The following is a 21,750-nucleotide window of genomic DNA, read 5'->3' on the forward strand; positions in this document are numbered from 1 at the left end:
GTACTGCTACTTTGTCGTTCTTTCCAACGCCTACACCAATCATCCATGGTATTTGTTCTCGTAAGCAAAATATGAAAACAAGTTAATGAAAACAGACTTCAAAAGACGTCAGACCATTTCTTGAGAGGGGTGAAGGAAGCCATATACATCAGGGCCCATCACCGTTCATTGAACCGTGACGGGGGCCGACAGTTCTTGAGTTATGCTGTTCACAGACAGACAGACAGACAGACAGACAGACAGACAAACTGACGGACAAACAGACAGACGGACAAACGCTACTGACAACATAACCTTCTTGGCGAAGGTAAAAACCTCATCATGATATCTTATGTAATGGTAATACATTGTTCTGGTAATAACGCATTGGAGGTGGTTCGATTCACCCATGCACATTGACGTGTGAAATGTTAAACAATTTCGCCAGATGGCGCAAATTCACAAATGGCGATAGCATGTAGGCCCCCAATCAGGGTAGTACATATGTCGCAGGGCTAGCATCTGTACTGATACAATGTTTACAGTAACCGAATCCCAAACTCAATGCCCCCAAACTGAGCCCTTAACAAAACAAAAGGAACTGTTGCTTTGATTCTTTTTTTGTTTTCATATGCTGTCCTCATATGCAAAATTGTTTCATGCTATTTGTTTCATATCAAGCTTCCACACCATGCTAAGCTAAAGCGTGATTTCCAAAACCCCTATACGAGCCTTCATTTAAATTATTTACGTGTAGTGGGCGCGACTGTCTTGATTTGCGTGAATAAAACCATACCACTTCCAGTCAAGGCGAGTAGCAAGCTAAGGAGGTCGACAGGACCAAGGAACTAACTCTTCAAGAAGGTACATATATCGTCTTCCTATCTTTTAAATTTTAGCTTGCACGTTTTTTCAATTTCTTGGCAAATTTCACCTCGTATGTTTTTCAGGCATAGCACAAAAACAACGCCAGTTGTTAGACTTTAAGGGCTGGCGTAGCTCCAGTTGTCACACAAATGAGGCCTTTGTTATGCTTTAGGAGGAAAGATACAGAGACGTGTTTTTCTGATGATCATGACAACATCTTCTGACCAAGAGGGGCAAGCTGGCCAAAAGATAATAACAACCCCCCCCCCCCCTGCTATCGTGACATGATATCATTAGTGATATTTAGAGGTTAATTAGCGTTTTGAAACCAACAGCTGTTTTCTCTCTATTTTCATGCGATTGAGTTTAGCGTAACATATATAAGTAATCCTAAGTCCTCCTAGATTGTTATTTTTCGTCGTTGAAATATAACAAACGACGGCACCATAGGACTACGCAGCGCAGCTGTTGTTGATGTGGTGTACAAATAAAGGCGAGTATCCGCCTGGTATAATTAATGGCCCTTCCCTTCCCTTATGTTAAGCCCGGTGGGACTATTGAGTAGGTCGCGTTACTGGGAAGAGGTCAGGGGCACCGAAAGGGAATATATTTTTTAGTTGAACCCAGTGAAAGCTAGCACCACTAGAGACCTCACGAGTGCGACATTTGCATTTGGGGATGTTCCAAGGTCCCCTTCACAGGGTTAATAACATCCATATGCGACAAATTTATACGTGAACGTATTAGACCCATGTAGGTTTCACTACAAGGGCCACGCATTGTAACTGTAAAGTTTTATGTAAATGTAGCAGAGCAATTTTAATACATGTAGCTACAAATATAAACCAGGAGAGAAAGAATTATTTGAGGGGAAAGAGAATTGGAAAATTGGATCCTCGGCTATAGGACTATAGGGCCTGCAAAAGAAAACAGTTCCAATACGCATGGTCTAACACAGGGAGTGCTGTATTAAAATTTACTAGGGGTACATGTTGGCACTGAATCAGAGGAGCTGCCCTGTGTAGACCCTGGATATAGTCTGGCATCCAGGCTATGTGTAGGAATCTAGGCTATGTACAGGCATCCGGGCTATGTGAAAGCCTCAGATATTAAACTGATAAATTATGACCTACTGGCTTTGTTTCCGTCAGGAACTGACCGTTAAAAACACCGACCACTTTAGCCTTATTCGATGGAGGGGCTAGGATTAGGAATACATGTACGTGCTGGGTGTCGTTTTAGATTTAGATCAGTTCAACTGAGCATCACCAGGTCATGTCCTTGACGTGGAGGGAGGTTCACCATGGGGGGTTACAGCAACTTAGACTGGTCTTTTACACGACTTATCGGTTATTCTCTCGGCGCTGTATACAACCTTGAAAACCCTTTGATTGCCATTTGGGTCGAAATTAATGCTTATTGTTGACAGAGGGTAAGAGTGAAATAACCTTGCAAAACTTGGCACTCCCAGCCCCGAGGACAGACAACACTTAAGCTCCTGTTCCGTATAACAGGAGCTTTCTGACTAATTTGCATTATCTTGTCTTGACTTGTCTGAACTTTGTTCCTTTTTCGACTTCCAAAAACTTGTCTTCACTTTATTTGCATATCAATCAATAGGTTGTGCTTATAAACCTGCATTTCCCCTCTGGTCTCTCAGTCACTGACGAAAGCTAGTGGACACTAGGTGAAACGTCTGACGTTTTCAAAATCATATCCAGCTGCTTGAGTAACTGCTTTTTGACGAACCTTGCAAAACGTTTTCTTTTGTTGCAGTGCAGACATAATCCGGTAGGGGGCACTGTACACCATGGCGATCCTGAAGAACAGCTGCTGCGGTTGCTGTAAGGTCCGCGAGGGGTCTATTGTCGTTGGGGCCCTGTTTTTGGTGAGTAACAGGAACCAAGTTTTAAATTTGCATTATATAACATATAGAAGTAAATCTTCTGGTTATTTGTTAACAATTTAGGTTGCATTAACCCTACTACATTGCAAATTCTGTTCCATTCATGATCAGGAAGGGTAGGTACTAACACATGACTCTCACAAGAGTGTTTTCAATCTGAAAACACAGCTGTCGGTCATACATTTAGGTAGTTTAAATTGTGGTGGTAGCATAAACTGAGTGCACCGAGTGTGGGACCACGACATGTAAGATTGTGAAATTGCAAAATTATGGTGAAAAATGGAAGCAAAAATTACAATAATGCAATTTTGAAAACTAATTTTTAATGCACTAATATTTACCCTTTCAAGCACCATTCCTCTCTCATTTACTCAGAAATATCAACTCTTCATGAAATTGCCATTTTTTCATCAACGGTGAAAACAACGTCTAAAATGCCCACGATAGCCTTACAAGTTACAAACGCTACGTTTTTTAATGTATTTTAATATATGTTTTAGAATATAGTATTTTTGATATATTGGTGTGTTACCCGAAGAGTGGCTATACCATACATGTACAGTACTAGTATATTTATAAAAAATACCTCAAGTGATTTCCTTCTGATTGCTGACAGCTCCTCCATCTGATTGACTTGGGGATGAAGGCGAGCAGCATTGTCAACGCCTCCGCCACTGGTCAACCAGGTAAGCACTCTTTTCAAACCGATGCCCAGCCGGGTAGTTCATTTTTCACTTTTGACGGAGCCTCGTGGGACTCTGCTAGGATATCTGTGATATCGGTTTTCGAGCGAAAAAATGCAATTATCTGGACTTTTTTTTAAACATTATGATTTTGAAAAATCACCCAGAAAAGCAAACGACATAAAAATGGCAGCTTTATGATAAAAAGTTTCTGCTAATGGAGGCAGAAAGGCCTGGGGTCCCTTACTGTTACGTTTACTACAGGCAACAAATCACGTCCTTTAACCCTACCTAGACCGGGCTTTTTTGGGCATGGGGGGACCGCCCCCTCAGAACCCCCATTTGACCCCCCCCCCTCAGAACTCGCGAACGGTATGTCGTATGACCACCAAATTTTTAGAGGATGGTAAACTAGTAAAAATTTATTATATGTACAATTTTAAAATCGTTATGACGTAAAATGACGCCATTATGACGTCATTAATGTGATTTTATTGGCCAAAACCGTCTAGATAGGTTTTTCACTGAAAACTAAATGGTATTCAACATAACTGTACCAAAAGTGTTTATGACAGAATATTAGGGTGTACTAAGTCTTTTGTTGCCCATAGCAACACCGGTGACGTCATAAAATGACGTCATGCACATTTAAAAGAAAACATCAACTTGTAACGTATGGTGACTTCTAGTTGCAGGTACGGACGCCGCCAGTGTTGCCATCGACGTGGTGGCCATCATCATAGATTGTCTGATGATCTATGGCGTCGTCAAGGTAAGTCAAGTTCAATCCACTTTCATTGGACGTTTGTAGTCACATGATCATGACGTAATTTTGTGTCTACAGCTGGCGTCCGCCATCTTGGCTGGTGAAGGAGGTTCCTAAACATAGGATCTACTAATGTATTTTGCATTTTTGCAAAAAATAGTTCTTAAGATGATTTCATTTATTGGATCAAAATTGAAGGGTTGTGTTTTGAGGTATGTCAAGAATATGCACATTATTTCCATGCTTGAAATAAGTTGACATTTCTATGTTTATAATCAAACGTTTCTACAGATACGTTAATAATCATTTTATTATCATTATATCTATGTTTGAAATGAGTTGATATCATTATGATTAGTGGACTATGACACCATCAAATGTCTTTACAGATGGAAATAATTGATTACTATTATTATTTCCATGCTCTGTATCATTTTCCGTTAGTATTGTATTATTAGCTGGTTCAAGTTTTATATCTTTTTATGTGAAAGAATTAATAAAAAAAAAGAATATGTACATAATTGTGACACATATCTGTCCACAGGCCATCAACGTGTTGCTGATTGTGTGGGTTGTGTTTGTCATCATCATTCTGGTGGCGGAATTCATCATCGTCGTCGTCGTCACAATCATCACGTTTGCAGCTCTTCGAGCGTCGGTAATCACATCTTACACCACAAATCCAAACGGAGTTTTCTTAGCTAAGGCCACACCGATTTAATTTTATGGATGACATCCGCGCGCGCATTAATTTTCGCCTGATTTTGAAAAAAAAAACAAGAAATTTTGTTGCCCTTTGACAGTGGTCAACATGCCGAAAATGGGAAAAGATGTCTGTTGCCATGCCGGGGGGCAGATAACTAAAGAGAGGAGACAAGAAAAGGCTCTGATTTAATGTTTTGTTTCTTACTTTGATGCAGTGATATGTGATGGTGGCTGTGTATATGATGTTCGCATTGAATAAAAGCCATTTGTACAATGATTGAGTCAACATTTGTAGAGACCTTGTTTTTTTCCGCCGACCTTGTTTTTTTTCGCCCGCTCGCATTAGATTTGGAGTCGGCGGAGGATGTCATCCATAAAATTTACTTGTTGTGGCTTAACTGTGTGTCGCTAAATTTCTGCTTGTCTTCGTAGTGCCTAAATATTATACACGGCAAGAAATTGGACATAGTAAACCAAATGGCATTACCAAACCTACCAAAAAAACTTACTATGGAATGACATTTCACCCAAGGGAATTCTTTCAGCAAGTATTGATTCAACCAGCCTCTATCCCCAACATGAGATGACCACTCACAAAGCACGGCATGGGGCATTTAGCAAGGCCACACCCCAACCTGATGATTGGCTACTCAGTGAAGTTGGTAGACTTCTGCAGAAAACCTATCTTTGGGTTAGAGTTAGGGTAGAGTTGGAGTTAGAGTTAGATTTGGGGCCATTTTCCGGGCCAGGGTTGGACTTAGGATTGGGGATAAAGTTAGTCTCTTTTCACATGACGGCTCTTCTACCCTTAGTCTCAGGTACATTGAAAACTGCTAGATTTACGAGTTCTGCATGTCATAGTATATTCTAATTACTAGTAATAGGTCAGTTTTATTTAATTGAACTTTATAGACGGATAACATCGATGTTTCCCCACTTTACACACCTAAGTAATACAGACAAATTCACATTTTTAATGAACTTAGACAAACCCCCGATCCTTAAACTTGTATGTACTTATCTTTTCAACATCACAGAGAAGCGAAGAGAAGTCGAAATTATGTAACAGACTGTAGTGCTAGTACTAGATTGATCTTGTTGTGTATATATTTGTGTATTCAAGTTAACCTTTGTACCTAACCCAGTGGGTATGTTTGTACAATAAAGGTCTTCATTCATTCATTCATTCATTCATTCATAACGACTACTTATGACGAGTAAGATGTATATTACTTTCTTGATCCACAGGTCCAATCAGAATACGAGGGGTCTGTTTTTGGAATCGCCATCTTGATCCTGATCCCAGTCTGGATCATCTACATCCTCGTCCTCCTGTTGGTGGTGAGTCACGTGACTGAGGTCACAGAGGTCACAGAATGGAACTTTCTTTTCCATCGGCATAATGAAAGAAACAGAAATATTTCTTTTAGTTTCTTTTATTGAACTGTACGCTAGACATGGGCTAAGTACCTTTAGTCGATTTTTACTCTTCTTTCTTTCAGCATCACTTTTATCTTAAAAATACAATAAATATTATACCTGTTCCCCTTTAGAATATTTTTCAATAGGTCACAAACCCGGATCAACTTTGTTTATATACAGTACATGTATACCTAAAAGAATAAAAGATAATAGCATTTCAACTTCGATTTGTACTTAAGATACAAATTAAAATGTTTAATAACCAAGCTACCTTTAAACTCATTTACCTTTTTAAAAATTTTTATTCCTAGATCTATGGTATCCTTGTGGTGTACTCTCACTACCAGAACCTTCGTGACGGCATCGTTGATGACGGTACAGCACCGCCCCCTGGCGCCTACCCGCCAGGTACTGCAGCTCCTCCGCCGGGAGGCATGTACCCACAAGCAGCGGCCCCTCCCCCTGGTTATGAGGTGATCTCTCTATCTTTAAGATCAAATCGTTGTAGATTATTTGTTTATTTGTTTATTGTTTATTTGATCGATCTCCATTAGTGCGTACAAATCAATGATACAACACTAGTCTCTTTCTGGAGTTGTATTGAGTACAGACACTGCATTATACTACACATACATACATACATATACAAGAAGCATAACGTAACTTAAACAAGGCAAGTAAAATGCAACATAGCAAATGAGAATACAACATGGGAAATGAGAATACAACATAGGGTATAAAACTGCTGAGAGGTCAGAGGTCTCAATACAGTTAAGAGCAAGTAATTCTATAAATCGGTGTAGATTGATCTTTGTATATATCGGTCAATCACAATCAATAGTTCGACCAATCACAGCATGGCAATTAGTGGTTTAAGCAATGACAAGTGCTATCTGTACATTTAAATCGTTTTAGATTGACCCTTGAAGCTGTCGGTCACTATCAACAATTCAACCAATCACAGTATGGCAATTTGTGGTTCAACCAATGACAAGTGATATCTACCTGTACATTTAAATCGTTGTAGACTGACCCTTGTAGCTCTCAGTCACTATCAACAGCTTAACCAATCACAGCATGGCAATTAGTTATTCAACCTATAGAAAGTGGTTAAATGTTGTACTCCATCGTGACATATTGTGTCATCTTTTTTTCACAGATGCAGGGAATTCCACCGAAAGTGTGAGGTGCTTCAAGACCACATACGACGACCTTTGACGAATGTGAATTAAGTCGCTTTTCTGTCCTTCTTTGGGACTGCTTTAGTTAGGAATTCTTATGTGTCCGTTTGCTTGTGTTGATTGAAAGTAGACATTTTATCATGTAACACATATGAGCTTTAATGCTAATGGCGAACTTATCACTTTATTTACTAATTGGTTATGGCCATACTCTGCGGTATACGCTGAGCGCTGAACATGTTGCAATATCATATTCACTTTTTAATGGAAGGCATTGAATGCTTATATGGGACCATTTTGTACTGCTTAAATCTCAACAAATAAAGTCATTTTTTGCGACTTTGAATTTTGGCTTTGTACTTTTTAGGTATTATTATTATTATTATTACGAAGTATATATGCTAGAACATTTCTAATGATATAAGTTACAAGTCTGTAGTGACATGAGCAAAATCTAAGCCTATACTGCAGTACCACTAAGGGCGGCAACGAGAAGATTGCACAACACTACACTAGAATAATAAACTGTAGAAACGCAATATAGAACAGCAAATATTGGTGTCCATTAAGTTGCCATAACAATGTGTAGATGGGAGAATCAGTTTTTGGCATAAACTTTGCAAATAAGGGCTCAAACTATTAAAACAATTAAAGAAAAGGTACTTCTGTCAAAGACTTCTTCACTTTTAAGCCCTCAGTCTGGTACAACATGTTTTGAAAAGAAAATGTTAGGAAGATAAACAAGTTGTATCGAACATATTGTTAACCAGAACATTGTTTCTCCATGTTCTGATATATGTTACCTTCGCAGACTTTTCAAATGTTTTCCTGGGTTGCCCCTCCTCCTAATTTCAGTAGACGGTTTTATCAGACGAATGACTCGTATTGATGTCCTGCTCAATGGGTTTGGGTTCCTTTTAAGTTGATTACATTTTTACTGCCCTTTTGAAACAATCTAGATCATTTGAGTTGTGATTTCTCACTATGAGTCATGTTATAGACATTTTTTTTTCAAATGAGTCTGCTCTGACAGAAAAACACAAGTCGATCCGGGTGTTGGTCTTGTTTTTCTGGTCTGACGTTGTTGTCAGGTTTTTCCTGACAGAATCCTTATCCGTCGCTAACACCTACAGATAGTTTCCAGTCAGAATCCAGTCAGAGGCAACGCATGCAAGGAAAAATGCAGACGGCATACGAGAAACAGTTACGGGATGTGCAGCGTAACACCACGGACTGTGAGATACTGACTACTGACTGTATCGAGCCTGACTCCCAGGCCCCCCTCCCTTTGAGCTCTACTTATGAAAATGTTGAAGAAGTCGTGGATGAAGCACCGAGGTCACCACGTGTACTGTACCAAGACACGACCGATCAAAACGAGTCATTCCCAAATGTTGGAACAATCGCGAATGAAGCACCGAGGTCACCACGTGTACTGTACCAAGACACATCAGACCAAAACGAATCATTCCCACTCGGCCGTACAAGTGAAGAAGAACCTAAAGCAACGTCAGATATCTACGGAGACAATGAAGACAAACAGCAACATGTTGGAGGCAGCAAAGTTGTCCGAGACAAAAATCAGGAAGAGCGTACTGAGACGTTGTCACCGCTGTATTCTGTCAAAACTGAATCAGAATATGAAAGTTGCAGGCCGGCATCCCCATCTGAGCAATATTCAACAAACCGCCATGATGAAGTGAAAGAAACTGGAGGTTCTGCAGCTAAACAAGGTACGACATTATGATTTATTGGATATTATGGATGGCGGCTAAGGCGATTCAAATCGTTTAAAACGTTCTATGAATCTACCAAAGGAGACAGGGAACTTATTTAACCACAGATAGTATTCTTGCATGGTCTTGATCTGATTTTGTTTCATTAGATGATAAAATGATTACAAAAGAATCTATAAATGGATTGCCATAAAACTAAAACTTCGGTCCCAATTGCGACGGTGCCCTACGGGGATGTCCTGGCCGGGCTCTGCTACGCACCAGCTCTTGTGGGCACAATTGAAAGTTGCCTTCGAGCTGCCATGCCATGCCATTTAATATGTAATTGAGAACGAGAGGAAAACCGGCATTTTTTAAATCGTAAAAGATCCCAGTAAACGCATATAGTCAATTCCGCATCACTGTGTGGGATGTTATTGTCATTATTTAGTAATGATTTTAGTTCTTTGTAATTGTTTGTCGAAGAAGTTAGTCGAGTATATTCGAGTTAAGAGGGTGAATTCGTGTAAACTGCCTTTCCCAAGGGCACACAATCGGTGGCATGTCAGGGTTTGGACCAGAGGCATTTCGTTGACCTTGTTAAATTTACCGAATCAAGCTAGTAAATCCTATGTTTTTCTAGATTAATGCATGTAACCAATATTAGTGTAATTCTTATTTTGAGCACTTTTCAAGTCGGAACTTGTGTACTAACTTCATTTTTCATCAAACCTAACACTGCAGATGGAGGAAGACGACCAGAAGGCAATGGTGACAACGACGACCCCGACAGTCACCCGTCCAACAATGACCCTCCGGACAACCACGTGTGCAACAACGACAGTCCCGACAACAACGTGTACAACAACGACAATCCCGACAGTCACGTGCACAACAACGACAATCCAAACAACCACGTGTACAACAACGATTATCCAGACCATCACGTGTACAACAACGATGATCCCAACAACTACGTATACTACAACGACAGTCCCAACAACCACGTGTACAACAACGATGATCCAGACCATCATGTGCACAACGTTGAACCTGGTGACCGACCACCTGAAGTCCAAGGTACCTTGTCTTGTACCATTGTCGAAGAATATATTTTTTTGCAGTACCTGCCTTGTGATTAAGTAGCTTTATGTAACTTCCGGAGGAAAAAGTATTGTTTTGGTTTTGACCAAATTTTAAAGGGCTAAACTTTCTATCCAACACTAAGTAAATTGGGACTTACCAAAATTTCCGACCGACTCCTTCAGCCTTGTTTGCGTAATGGGCCCTTTTACTGCAGTATTAAACATATACATATCAAAAGTTGTTACTAGCAACACGCTTTGAGAGAGAAATATGACTTATCATTTGCACAGATGATACGGAGAAGGGAAACCTGTGTGGGTTTGCAAAAACCTGGAAGAAATTTCGCCGTTCCTATTTCTTCCGAATTTTATCCATCGTGGTTGCAATAGCGGCCTTGTTTGGCATAGGGATGTCCGCTGTCATGCTCTTCACAGCAACATCGAAAACCGATGCAGAAATGTACCCGGTCAGTCTACATATTTAATCAAACTAAATTAACGTAGTATCATCTGTGTATTGTATACTATAAAGGTATTGTTTCTTGGATGTGTTGCCTGCTCATTCGCTCATTTGAGTATCAGTAGATGTTTGGGGGATTCCCTAACCCCAGACCAGAAAGGTCAGACACAGGAAGTCGGGCCCACTGGCCAGTAATCTAGCTTGAAGCCAACAAGAAGTTGGTTGGTAGTCTCTTGGCCGGTGGTGTGAAAATATAAACAAAACAAATTTACGACAATGAATAAAAAGGGAATTCACATAATTGTACTCATTTTTTTCTTTCTTTACGCATCCACAATTGTGAAATCACCTTCAAAGTGGCGTTGTTATCTCTTCGTACCACAAAAAATCATTCTAGACACAGCATCTTTTTAAGAATAAAGAGAATAACAAAATGTAAAAAAAAACAATAAAGGGTGTGGACACCTAATTTGATTAATGCAACGTACATGGCGTTACTCTTCTAATACACAGGGCTAATATCGACTAAATATATAAAACTAGAGTTCCGCGATCTCATACCTTCGCCAAATGATGTTAATCTTTATGGCTGACAAATATAGATTATTCCCCCTGATTGTGCAGATAGGGTCCTCATTTCCATGAATTATATCAGTCTTTATCATATTCTCAACCAAAAGACAGTCTTATATTAACAAAAGGTGCCATTCTATTATTTCCTCATAAATTATGCAAATAAGGTCCTGATTTAAATACATCAAGTTTAATGATGTTTACCTTCACTGAACTTTCAAATACCACAAGTATGAAATTCCAGGCAGTTATCTTTACAGAATTATAACATTTTCTCATTAATTATGCAAATTAAGTCCTCATTTACATAATCAATATCTGCCTGTGCTTCTCTCCTTCTCAATTACCAATCTCACAAGCTTCAATAGTCCTATCATGGAATGCAGCTGATTTATAGAACATCCCCATAAATTATGCAAATCACATCCACATTTGCATAATTGTCACGTAATTACATCAAGCATCACGTAAGCTACCTACCAAAAATCACGACGATCCGTCAAATGGTTCTTGAGTTATCCTCTTCTGAATATTTTCAAACAGATAGCCCTGCAGTTCCAGAGCAAGCCTCTATGGGGCTCAAACTGATGTCACTTCTTTCCCAGCACAAGAGCTACCTACCACCTAAATTTCGTCACCCTAGCATGTCTAGATCCTGAGATATCAAAACCGGAAGTTTAGCTGCAGTACCATAACAAGCCGCTAGGGGGCCCAAAATCTAATCAGTTCGAGCTCTCATCAAGACCTACCCACCTACCAAATATCAAGATAATCCATCTAAGCTTTCTCGAGATATGCTGTTGACACACACACAGACAGACAGACAGACACACGGCCACGAAAACATAACCTTCTCCAATTCTTGGCGAAGGTAAATATATACATTTAGAATATTGATAATAATCTTTGGAGGTAGGAAAGCCCGCATCAACTTTGTTCATATGGACCTTATAGACGACTGCGCCCGACCGATATCTAAAAACGATCATCTTTCCACCATCTGCTGGACCCAAAATGACAACTGTGCTGTGGGATGTTCCGACTGTGCTGTCAAGTAAGCCGACAGAGGTGAGTACTGTTTCCCTTTGTTAGTACTTTTACTCCATAAATTATGCAAATGAATTCCTTATTGGAATAAATTATGTTTAATGATGCTCAAATGATGTTAACCTTTACTTGACTTTCAAATTCCCCAAATATGAAATGCAAGGGAGTTACCATGATCTTGAATTTTAAAAGTTTATCATTATTATGCATATTTAGGTCTTTATTCACATAATCAATATCTGCCTAATTCTCAATTACATTTCTCAGAAGCTTGAATAGTCTCATCATGCAATGCACATGTGTCCCCACCCGGAAAAATAAACCCAACCCCTCACCCGAGCTTTTTTCTGTATCTAGCGTCCGAGAAAAGAGCTGAAATTGGACCAGACGGGTAAACGACAAAACTCGAAGACAACCAAGAATGGTAGGATATAAATATTCTTGATCTCAACTATTCAGAAGGGTCAGTAGTACGGGGAGAGTCAGAGACATCCTATAAATGGGGCTTTCCGAGTTAGATTACAACACGCACGCCTTCATTTTAATTAGCACAACATTTATAAGAATTGGATCGGTTGCATGAATAATATCAATGTGGCAAAACAACAAGGGTTATGCCCGTATATAGCCATGTTTGGCAAAATGCAAATGAAACTTTTAGTATTCGTTCATGTGTGCGTGTGTGTGTATGTGTGTGTGTGTGTGTATGTGTGTGTGTGTGTGTGTGTGTGTGTGTGTGCGTGTGTGTGTGTGTTTGTGTGAGAGAGAGAGTGTGAGTGTGTGTCAGTGTGTGTGTGTCAGTGTGTGTGTGTCAGTGTGTGTGTGTGTGTGTATGTGTGTGTGTGTGTGTGTGTGTGTGTGTGTGTGTGTGTGTGTGTGTGTGTGTGTGTGTGTGTGTGTGTGTGTGTGTGTGTGTGTGTGTGTGTGCGTGTGTGTGTGTGTTTGTGTGTGAGAGAGAGTGTGTGAGTGTGTGTGTGTGTGTGTGTGTGCGTGTGTGTGTGTGTGTGTTTGTGTTTGTGTGTGAGAGAGAGTGTGAGTGTGTGTGTGTGTGTTTGTGTGTGAGAGAGAGTGTGAGTCTGTGTGTGTGTGTATGGGTGCGCGCGCGCGCGTGTGTGTGTGAGTGAGTGTGTGTGTGCGTGTGTGTGTATGCGTGCGCGCGCGCGGGTGTGTGTGTGTGGCTCCTCGTAAAAAAAAAATAACGCCGCCGCATCAGAAGAAATTATAATACCATCACTGACACAGAAACCGCCTTCATCTGCGAGGGAGAAAACAAGAAGCTGTCCTGTCCAGCGGGAGAAACGCTGCTGATCGATGATGCCATCTACGGCAGGACGTCCTCCCATGTCTGCTCCTGCCCTTGTGACAGCGTTACCTGCCGAGCAGAAATGAGTCTGCCCGTTGTGTGGAAGAACTGCCAGGGCGTACAGGAATGCACCGTGACAGCAAGCGATCACATCTTTGGTGACCCCTGTCGCGGCACCGCGAAGTACTTATGGGTTGCATACCGCTGTTTCCCAGGTTAGCCCAACTAACTATTTATATTATTATTATTTAGAGGAGTCAGGAATGTGATCCCAGCATGTCTTGCGTGGATTTTTGGTGGCTTTGTCATAATTTGTCCATGTATGGGTCACAAACATCGCCCTAGCGACCTACAGGTATGTTGGTCGATAGCATATTTGACTAAGAGTTTGCCGCTATTTGCCGTGACCGGTACTTAGTTAGCGATTGACCAAAAATTTACAACAAGAAGCCATAGGCGACAATTCTCCGTGAAGTTTTATATATTTCAACAAAATCCCAAGCGTCAACGCCAGACCTACTGTGCAGACATTATAATTAGGCAACGGTTAATACCACGCTCGTCCCCAGCGCCCGTGGAGAAGCCATAGGTTATAGATCGTGGCTTAGCCCAGGCTATGGAAAATAAACTTTCTTTAATGCAAATCTGTCGTTTTTGTTTTCTTTGCGCTATCTAAAGGGTTAGGATAACCTACTCTACTCTGGCGGTATTGTCGTGCGCGCTCGCTAGTACGTAACGTTACACGGCGGCCATCTGAATAACATGTACACTGCATTCTTTCTACTATCGGGACCTAAAACAAGACGCAAGATTCCTATTTTGGGGTATAAAATGCTGTCACAATGGTAATATATACCAAATGAAACGGACCTTTACAAAGTACCTCATTTGGTGACGCTATGAGGGTGTACCATTATCCCTCTACATTTGCCCAGAAGGGAGTTAGTCGCGGAAGGAACTTAGCCACGGAGGGAGTTTTGGCATTCTCCGCCCGCGCCACAAACTCTCGTCCCCAGGACAGTTCACTCTGCTACCCAGCATGCTTTGCGCAAAATGCGTTCTCGGCCCCAGGACACAAATACACGCTAATGCTTCCGCACTGTGTTGCTCTGGGGGACCCCGCCGCGCGCCCAGATGTGGATTTAATTATAGCGCGCTAGCGGACGCTGCGGAGGAGCGTGGGTTAATACAATGAGGGCGCGTCACAAGCATAAAACATACAAAGAGCTAAATCCATTACTGCTCCCAGGGCGTGTAAAGATACTGTGCTTCAAGTTCTAACTTCATTTTAATTACACACACACAATCATTGCATTCACATAAAGATCGGACTATCATGGTCGTGTCTAGTAACAAAGACAGCCCCACCGTCTTACGGTGCCTGTACCTAATTAAGCGCGCCTGGAACAAGCCAAATTCCAGCAACAGTGGCGGTAAGCACCGCGAGTGTTACTACCGCCGGCCAGATAACCAGGATATCTGCTTACAGTACCTCTGCTACCAGACAACTGCCTAAACCTACGGTCTATTCCACAGGATTGTAAAAGTAGGGATGTTTCGAAAATAACCATTTACTCCAATATCAAAACAGCTACGGTAAAAATAAAAAGACGTGCATCATCCCGGACATAATGCAACACCACATGCGAAATTACACAGATATGCGACGTACGGCAGAATGCGTTTTGGCTGCGAACATCTTCCAAAAAACTTGGCATCTCTTAACCATGGGCAAAAACATCTGGAACCACTTATAAAAACCACCCCGTATCTGCATGAACTTTTACCTCCCCCCCCGCTATTCCAAACAACGCGTTTTTCTGGACCGTTCCAATTCGCCTCGTAATTGTAGGGGTGCGTCTGCGATATTACATTGACCGCGAAAGCAGCAACGGCAAAAATACACATTCGTGCATCAACACGGGCATGCCCGCAGACGGCGTATAAAATTGCGTGCCGATTACACGAAGAGAACCCAGTGTTTTGACTGCGAACATGAAAAATCAGCCGATTACAACACTCCGTCCGGAGGTCCTGACCTCCTTCACGGAGTAATAAAGGCCATTCATTCATTCATTCATCTATGAATATGACGGAAGACGAATCGAGCTATAATGCTGTATGTTAGTATGTAAGTCAGCATTGTGTACTCAGTTGTTAATCTGTACAATTTTTACAATGTTGTGAAACATCCCTGTGGATATTCCCTTTGTACATTCCATGCCTGTGGATATATTCCTGTATATTTTTCTAGACTGCACACTATATTGTACAGTTAAGCTTCCCCCTGAGGCGTCGCCAAAAGTTCTTAAACTTTCCCGATACAAATTAGTGTAAATGTATAATGTTCGGAGTAAAGAAATAAAAGATTGCTGTCCATACCGATGTCTAGTAAATTATGAACGACTTTCAGATAACGGCTTGGCAGAGGATTTTACAATGACTTAAAATCGAACATAAGTAATTTTCTGTTCTCCCAGGATGTAGTAACCCGTTTGGGATGGCATCTGGTGACATACGTGACGCAAGAATCACCGCATCCTCGTACTATAATAAAAACTACGGGCCCTCCCACGGTAGGCTATACAGAGGAACCGGTGAAGGCGCCTGGGTAGCCAAAAACAACAACATCGGAGAATGGTTACAGGTAGGTTTCTGATGAATTTCTGTTAAGGAAACATGGGGATTTATCTGTGCCGGAAGCCTGGGTACCATCCTGGTTAGTTACGTCCGCTCCCACAGTCGCCCTGGTTGTGGTAGAGAGCGAGGATGGTACCCAGGCTACTGTGTTGGTACATAACAGTATGAAAAAGTGAGAAAATGTGATCAAGAGAATACACGTAATGTATGATTCTTTTCCGCATTTCTATTGTATTTTATAAGAATTTCGTAGCTATACAAAAACTTAAAAGAATGATTCCTTCAGGTGGATTTGGGAGAAGTGGAGAACGTTACGGGAACCGTCATTCAGGGCCGCTACTATGGTGACAGTTGGGTGACCTCCTACAAACTACAGTACGGTGCAGATGGGACTAGTTGGACGACATTTACAGACAACGATGGATCAGAGAAGGTATCTTGTATACCACTATATCATTTTGCTTTTCTGGATAATTATAAAGCAAAATACAACTTAAAACTTCTTGCCGGAGATTTGGGTCCCAATTTGTTTAGTTTAGCACATAAAGTTTAGCCATTCCATCATAATGTATTGTACCATTGCAGATAAACTTTCATGTCTTAGAAAAAAATGAATCCTAATGCTTTGTTTACCTTCCAGGTCTTTCCAGGCAACACCGACGCCAACACCACTGTCACCAACCTACTGGACTACCCCATCGATGCCCGTTATGTGCGTTTCGTCGTTCAGTCCTGGTATAAGTGGATCGGAATGAGGGTGGAGATTCTAGGCTGCTGTAGGTTTCTTTTTACAAATTTAATGTTCTTACACGGTTTGTGTGTGTGTGTGTTTGTGTGTGTGTGTGTGTGAGAGAGAGAGAGAGTGTGTGTGTGCGTCTGAGTGTGTATGTGTGTGTGTGTGTGTGTGTGCGTCTGAGTGTGTGTGTGTGTGTGCGTGTGTGTGTGTGTGTGTGTGTGTGTGTGTGTGTGTGTGCGTCGTGAGTGTGTGTGTGTGTGAGTGTGTGTGTGTTTGTGTGTGTGTGTGTGTGTGTAATACCCATAAACAACCATAGCAAATTAACCACCATAGCCTGCCACTGTACGTTGTTGTTTTTGTTCTTAAAACCAAACTTGTGCCATCCCACAATAAACGCACACTATACACGTCAGAAATGTGAAATAATGACACAAATTTAGATGTGTTCAAAAGTGATGGTAAATTTTGATAACGCCAAGAAGATTTCAATTTTTTATGAAGACGACACAATGGGCATAATAGAAATCCAAGGAAGTACGTTACTTTCTTAATGAAATGAAATATGAGGATAAAGGACTATATCAACTGACTTTTGTATTTTAAAATTCATGACAGACGATGCATATGTTTGCCTGGCTGAATATTACGCGCGGGTTGACTGTGGATATGAATATATAACCGCAGAAGATTGTCATCAGCGAGGGTGCTGCTTTGATAGCTCAAAGCCCAACAGGATGTTCTGCTTTTTCAAGACAATGAAAGGTGAGTTTGTTTGTTTTTATTAGATCTCCATTAGTGTTCAACTGACCACTATTCTTCCTGGAGTCCACATAAAATTCAAAATTATAACAACAGAAATGTACAGAATTCAACTCAATATTAACATAAATTGAATAATTTAAAATAATCAACATAATTAAGTAACATAAGGTAAGTTCGAAATCATATTAACAATCAGTTAATGCAGTCAACTATGAAACAAATTAACAACAAAAATCTCTTGATTAAACAAATTGATAATGCAACTCAAACATGGTCATTAACATTATACTCTCCTGTATTTGTTTCCTCTCGGACTTAACCTAGGGCTGGTACAATACTTGACCTGATGCTGATACCATACTTAACATGATGTTGATACCAAATTCTGGCCAATTTTCAGTATAGAAAGGTACAGGTGTTCAAAAAAAAATTAAAAAAGTGAAAAATGATATTGGCCCATCTAACCTCCATATTACGTTTTAGTTTATTTGGTGCCTAAAATATAACACATTGAATGTATTCAACAAAATGGGAGGAGGAGGAGCTTGAGGGAAAACAAAATTGTATCCTTACCTATGATGTACAATGTAGAGTAAAATATTAAGGTAAAGTCGCCATATTGTTTCTTTTACAGATTGCCCTATTGGAGATTACATTCGTTTTAGGGGCGTTTGCTACAAGAGCTTTTCCGAGCCAAAGACACACGACGGGGCTCGACAGGAGTGCGCAGCAGACGGAGGGATGTTAGCCATGCCGAAGGACGATGCGATCAACGCCTTTCTCCACAAGCTACCAGATGAAGTAGAGGGTCGCTGGATTGGTTTGACAGTCGCCGAGAACAGTGGGCAGTGGGTGTTTGAAGACGGCCAAACCCTGACGTCATCCGGCTATTCTAACTGGCTCCCTAACGAACCTGTCCCGGATAACGGTCACGGTGGCTGTGCCGGATTTTGGGGGTCTGGGTCCTCGTGGGCTGAAAAAGACTGCAACTTGGCAAGGGGCTTCATCTGTCAGCTAAAAACTGGTAAGAGTTTCGATCACCCTCTTAAATTGAACCTATTAATGAAGTAGCAGGAAAGTAGGAGAAGAAAAAAACATGAGGAAAACAATTTGTGAAAAATAACATGATTTGGCACAGTGTCTTCAGAACCCAGAAAATATACAGCTACGTCATTAAATAAAAATGTTTAGAGAAGTTTAACCGTTAATCACAGTAATACGTCCTTCCTCACACAGGAAGTGGAGTCCGCCAGTACACCAGCCTGGGGTGTTGGTGTGATCGTGGTGATCGGGCCATTCCGTGGCTCGATGGAAAAGATTCACGCTTGTACGGTTACTACCAGAAGCGCCACAACCCCACAAACAAGTGTTACCAGGTCGCACGTTCTCGTGGTTATACCGTGTTCGCTATACAGGATAGTGGTGCGTGTTTTGGGTCTGCCGATGCCCAGAACACCTACAAGAAGTACGGACCGTCCATAGCCTGTAAAGCGGATGGACAAGGCGGGAAATGGTCGAATGAGGTCTATCATATCACAGGTTAGACCTCAGTAAATGGTGTGGTCAATTAAGCTTAGAGATGATTATACAATGTTTGAAGCATTGTCTTTCTTTATTCTTTGAATTATAATGCAATTACAATGTATTTTTGTCAGAAGGATTACTATTAAAATTAACATGAAAATAAAAATGATAGGTTTCAGGGTATTTGCCCGTTATATACACAAGAAGCAAACAAAAAAAAACATACATCTTATACGTTTGTAACATGCAGTAGAGATATGGGAAAAGTGGAATGCATTTTAAGTTTTGAATTTTAAGTATCCTTAGTATTTTTAAACAGGATAAAAGCATCCGTAATCTACTAGCAGATATTTCGTTGGCTGCAAAGACAATATCAAATTGACCAGGCAGTGTCGCCAATTGGATGCCACTTGCTGGATGTGTGTGTAATAATCCAGACGAGCAAAATGGTTATCTCTTTTTATAATTTGATAGTTCCCAGGGAGAAACACTCTTGTCTGTCTTGAAGAGCTTTGCCCCAACACGGGGTGAGTGCTGGCAAAGATTAGACTGACGAAAAAAATACCAGTACAAAAAAGAGCCCCATAAAACGTCAACAAGACTGGCAATGAAAACATACATTGCCATGGCGACGGTGGTTCATGTTAGGGTTATTGTTTGCATGGCACTGCCATCATCTCATGATTTTGAGGAAGACAGATACAGTGCACTCCTCCCCCGAGTATATAGTGAACGAGCCCCGGTGTCACAGAAAGGGTTTCCAGGAATGTGGGCATAGATGTGGGTCAGAGAAATGCCTGTGGACATTCCATTCCTGTGGACAAAATGCCTGTACCATTCCTAGAATTCTTGCAAACTGCACACAATACTGTGCCATTACGCTCCTCCCTGAGACGTCGCCAAAACTCCCATAAAACGTCAAAAACAAGCTAAAGCCTAAATCTCTGCTTGGGGAGTTTGCATGCAATTATAAAGAACGTCAAGCAAATCTGAAAGCGTATCGTATTTATAAGCACATACATGTACTTCCTTAAGGTAGGCCTTAACTCTAGTCCAGTAATGCTTACTATAACTTATAAAGAGTGGTATGAAAAATAATGTTTTTTAAATAATCTATGTTAATCTTAAGTAACTTTAACCGACAACGTGTCAGCCAATATAACAAATGAATGTGGCAATACGAACAAATATACACTAAACTTGAAAGCATGTAATATAATATCATAACTGATATCTATTATAGTTGGTTAATCGTGCAAATCTGTAGTGACAATTTGTAAGAATTGCGTTGGTTTAGCAAAAAAATATAGAAAGATTTACGCCTTAAATGTTTTTTGAAAAAAAGATTTTTAGAAGTAAACATTATCTGGCCTTAGCACGTTCTTACAAAGTGAAGGACGTGGAGAGATTTCAGAGCAGCTGCATGGCTCCTTGAAAATGATTCCTGTATTACTGTTACACCCATACTACGTTGTTTTCTACAATATAATGTATATGGGAGATTCTTTTAGCAGTTGGCACCTTTAAAATAATCCTCTTGTATTACTGAGGTGGAATTTGAACACATTAAAAGCTACGATTGCAATACGTCATTGCAAGTGTCGACTATGTGTAAATGGAAAATGCCTTTTGTCTCAGCTTATTGGCTTTATAACTATTAAATTTGGAATCAAGGGCGGATATCTATACCATCACGATGCCCTACGGTTAGATTTAATTGCATTAAAGGTTGAAATTGTAATACATGTTAACCTTTAGTGGACTACGTGTAAAGTTTATACACCTGTTTCTAGTAGGATTATTGGCTTTCAGACTGGGCAAGCCATATTGAAGGATAGTATGCAATGTAATTGATCCCCACCTACGACAAGACGAAGCTAAAATGTTTTTGGGATCTCAAAAATGAAGTACCTCAAATAATGAAAATTTGCCGTTCATATAGATATAAGCTGTCCTTCTTAGAATATTTATATGGAACTGTCGTTCTGCAATGCACACCACACCACTTTCTTTGATAACAAAAGCTATCAACCTCTACCCCAAAATTAACACCACAGCATATTCAGAGCAAGACATAAACGCGGAAGTTATACAGTAGTACGAAGGATAGCTGCAAGAAGGATAAAAGTCGTCATTGAAAATATTCATTTCAAGACTTACCCACAAACCAAATATCACATTTAATTCTTGCCATCTTATGTTTTGCTGACCAGAAATATCCGGAAATACAAACAGGCCTAGCTATAGGCAGCTAGGCACGCACATATGCAAAGCATTTTATAGGCAATATTTTATTAGATTTCAACTCGTATATATACAAAGCAAAGTCGCATTTGTAGATTCAATTACATCCAGAAGCTACTGTCCATTTAACATATTAGTAATATAATATATCT

At 40.5% G+C, this 21,750-nt stretch overlaps 1 protein-coding gene across 1 annotated transcript; it reads left to right on the plus strand.

Annotated features, from left to right (window-relative positions):
* The first annotated feature begins 712 nt into the window (after positions 1–712).
* LOC109472694 (lysosomal-associated transmembrane protein 4B-like) lies at positions 713–7,855 on the plus strand. Its single transcript, XM_019772542.1, has 8 exons — positions 713–843; positions 2,623–2,734; positions 3,369–3,438; positions 4,125–4,207; positions 4,746–4,859; positions 6,155–6,247; positions 6,640–6,801; positions 7,488–7,855. Exons 2-8 carry the CDS (start codon positions 2,657–2,659, stop codon positions 7,512–7,514), a joined length of 627 nt encoding a protein of 208 aa, XP_019628101.1. The 5' UTR covers positions 713–843; positions 2,623–2,656; the 3' UTR covers positions 7,515–7,855.
* The last annotated feature ends 13,895 nt before the right edge of the window (positions 7,856–21,750 follow it).

Source organism: Branchiostoma belcheri, unplaced genomic scaffold (genome assembly GCF_001625305.1).
Source record: "Branchiostoma belcheri isolate BF01 breed outbred unplaced genomic scaffold, Haploidv18h27 scaffold28, whole genome shotgun sequence".
In the NCBI taxonomy this organism is placed as follows: domain Eukaryota; kingdom Metazoa; phylum Chordata; class Leptocardii; order Amphioxiformes; family Branchiostomatidae; genus Branchiostoma; species Branchiostoma belcheri.